The 3005-nt window shown below is 39.2% G+C and overlaps 1 protein-coding gene across 1 annotated transcript; it reads left to right on the top strand.

Moving 5' to 3' along the window:
• LOC109231667 lies at positions 599-2539 on the top strand. The gene is made up of 4 exons (XM_019397310.1): positions 599-754; positions 901-1374; positions 1432-1623; positions 1850-2539. Exons 1-4 carry the CDS (start codon positions 599-601, stop codon positions 2537-2539), a joined length of 1512 nt encoding a protein of 503 aa, XP_019252855.1.

Genomic DNA, 3005 nt, shown 5'->3' with positions numbered 1-3005 from the left:
TTTTCTTTAAAACCAATCCACTATGCATTCGTGCATATCTTCACAGTGTTTAATTTGGTTCATCTTGTGTGGTTGAGACTTAATCGAGAGAGGAGTTTCTTCTGAACCTTTTAACTAATAATAGAGTGAACTCGAGAGACTCGGTTGAGCATTAGAAGTGAATTATCTAGAGTTAGATCCCGAATAATTTTCTTGCACTTATCCTATCAAAACCATGTTTTCTCCTACTAATAACCTTATTTGCTTATACCTTGTTTTGATAGCCACTACTCAATAGCTAGTTAATTTTAGTATTATTCATGTAAATCTAAACTATTGATCCTCCTTGATAGCAATCAAGCTAGGATCTCGAGAATACTGGTTAACTCAAATCCTTGTGGATACAATATAATACTATATTATCTTTGATTAGCGAGCATAAATTAAGTGTGTTTTGCGCTCATTTAATTTTGGCGCCATTGCCGGGGATTGGCAATCAATAGTGTTTGAAATAGTTTGTAGCGCTAATTAAGGAATTTTTTCTCTTTTTTATTTTATTTTTCTATTTTTATATTTGGTGTTCTTTGATTATGCGCAAGTTATAGGATAAGATTGGTGCATGACTCGAGCTTCTGCGAAAGAAGTGCTACCGTACGAGCCAGAGTTAGAAAAACAACCGCGTGAGGTGAGGAAAGAAAGAGATCTCACCGAGAAGTTAGTAAAGGTTGGGCAATCCTCAACCCAAACAACTATGGCCGGAAACGATGATGATAATGTAAATTTGGCTGCAAGAGAGGCAGCCCAACAATGAGAAAAAGTTGCACGGGATTCTGAGCAACCAGCTACTGGAGCTGCACAAATAGTCTATGAAAAAGAGAGGGGTCAAAGAATTAATCAAATCAACCCTTGGCTGCGGACCAGTTCAGAAACATAGCTCTCGGGCTTGGGAGATCACTTGGTGACTATGCTAGACTGGTCTACAATAAAGGATTATCAAATGTTAGACCATCTCCAATTGCTGCTAACAATTTTGAGTTGAAGCAAGGGTTGCTTCAAACCATTCAGAATTGTTGTGTCTTCAGAGAAAAGATGAACGAAGATCCAAACATACATCTAATGGACTTCGAGGAGATTATGAACACCTTTCAATACAATGGGGTGTCACAAGATGTAGTGTACTTAAGGGCATTCCCCTTTTCACTTAAAGATGATGTGAAGCAGTGGATTCGAATCTTGCCCACGGGACCGATTAGAACATGGGATGAGATGACCAGAACATTCCTTGATAAATATTTCTCCTCAGCTATGACCGACAAGTTTAGAAGAGAAATCCATAACTTTTGCCAAAAAGAGACAGAAACAGTTTTTGAAGCATGTGAGAGGTTTAACGAGATAGTTAGAAAGTGTCACCATAGCGGAATTAAACTCTGGATGCAACTCCAGGACTTCTAGGATGGATTGACATCGGCCTCGCATAGAACATTGAGCAATACAACCGGGGGACCTTTGATGAGGAAGACTCCAAAGGAGATAGTTACAATTCTTGATGAGTTATCTGAAGACGCAAATCAGCGGCACTCTGATAGTGCTGAAAGAAGAAGATCAATTGGTATTCACCAAGTTGATGTTAATACATCTGTGCAAGTACAACTTGATGATATGGCTTAAGAAATACGAAAGCTGACCTTAGCCACAATACAAAGTGAGCCTCACGCATCTTGTGATATATGTTGAAGAGGACACCCTACTCAGAAGTGTCAAGACTCAACTGAGGAAGTTAATGCTGTGGGAAATTATAATTTTAATGCAATGGGTCAGAAGCACCCTGTTTTTTCATGGAGTTTACCTGGGGGGTATTGCAAATGCATAGAAACAAAACAATCCTAGATTCCAAGGACAAGTAGCTCCTAGTTTTATTAATCAGCCGAGGCAACAGTTTCAGCCTCAACAACCCAATCAGCCTAGTCTAGAAGATCTACTGAAGTCCTTCATTGTGAAAACTAATGAAAGATTTGAAGTACAAGTGGCAGCAATTCAAAATTTAGAGAAGCAAGTGGGACAGATTGCAGCGATATTTTCTGAGAGGGTTCCTGGAACTCTCCTTGCTGATACTGACAAAAATCCCAAAGAAACAATAAATGTTGTAGCCTTGAGAAGTGGGCAAGTGTTGAATGATCTCACCCCAATCCAAAAAGATATGAAGCTTGAAAAAAAAAGTGGGGAACAACTAAAAGGTAATGTTGATAAGAAGAAGAAGGTTCAGATGGCATTTGAGAAAAAAAAGAACGAAGAAACTTCAAGAAGGGAGGAACCTAATGAGAGAAAGCATATGCTTGCTCTACCTTTCCCCCAAAAGGTATATAGAGAAAAGTTGGACAAGCAGTTTGAGGGACTTTTGGATGTGCTGAAACAGGTTGATGAAAACTTACCATTCATAGAAGTGGTCTCACAAATGCTAGCTTTTGCTAAATTCTTAAAGGAGATCCTTATTGAGAAGAGAGAAATAATGGAGACCTCCGCGGTCAAGCTCAGAGCATTGAAGCACGACATTACAAAATAAACTCCCACAAAAGAGTGTGGAGATCCATGGAATTTTACTATGTCTTGCTCGGTAGGAGCTAGTAATTTTGATAAATCCTTATGCGATTCTGGTGCCTCAATAAATTTAATGCCTCTATCTATATACAAGAAACTGGAGAAGGAGATTGGAGAGATAAGGTCCGCATCCATATCTTTGCAGATGACAGACCAAACAACTATAACGCCCGAGGGGATAGTGGAAGACGTGTTAGTTCGAGCGGATAAGTTTGTATTTCCTATGGATTTTGTAGTGGTAGGATGGAGGAAAACAAGGAGGTCCCATCATCCTAGGAATACCATTCTTAGCGACGGGCATAGCTATATTAGATATACAGGAGAAAAAACTCATGATTAGAGTGGGTGGGGACACTGTGACTTTTAAGATGGATGTACCCAAGGGGTCTCAAAAGAACAAATCAATTGTGAGTGTTGAATAGAAAATAAAG

The sequence above is a fragment of the Nicotiana attenuata genome, chromosome 8 (genome assembly GCF_001879085.1).
Source record: "Nicotiana attenuata strain UT chromosome 8, NIATTr2, whole genome shotgun sequence".
NCBI classification, from domain to species: domain Eukaryota; kingdom Viridiplantae; phylum Streptophyta; class Magnoliopsida; order Solanales; family Solanaceae; genus Nicotiana; species Nicotiana attenuata.
Note: the sequence above shows the minus strand (reverse complement) of the source record. Positions and strands in the feature narration are given on the sequence as shown.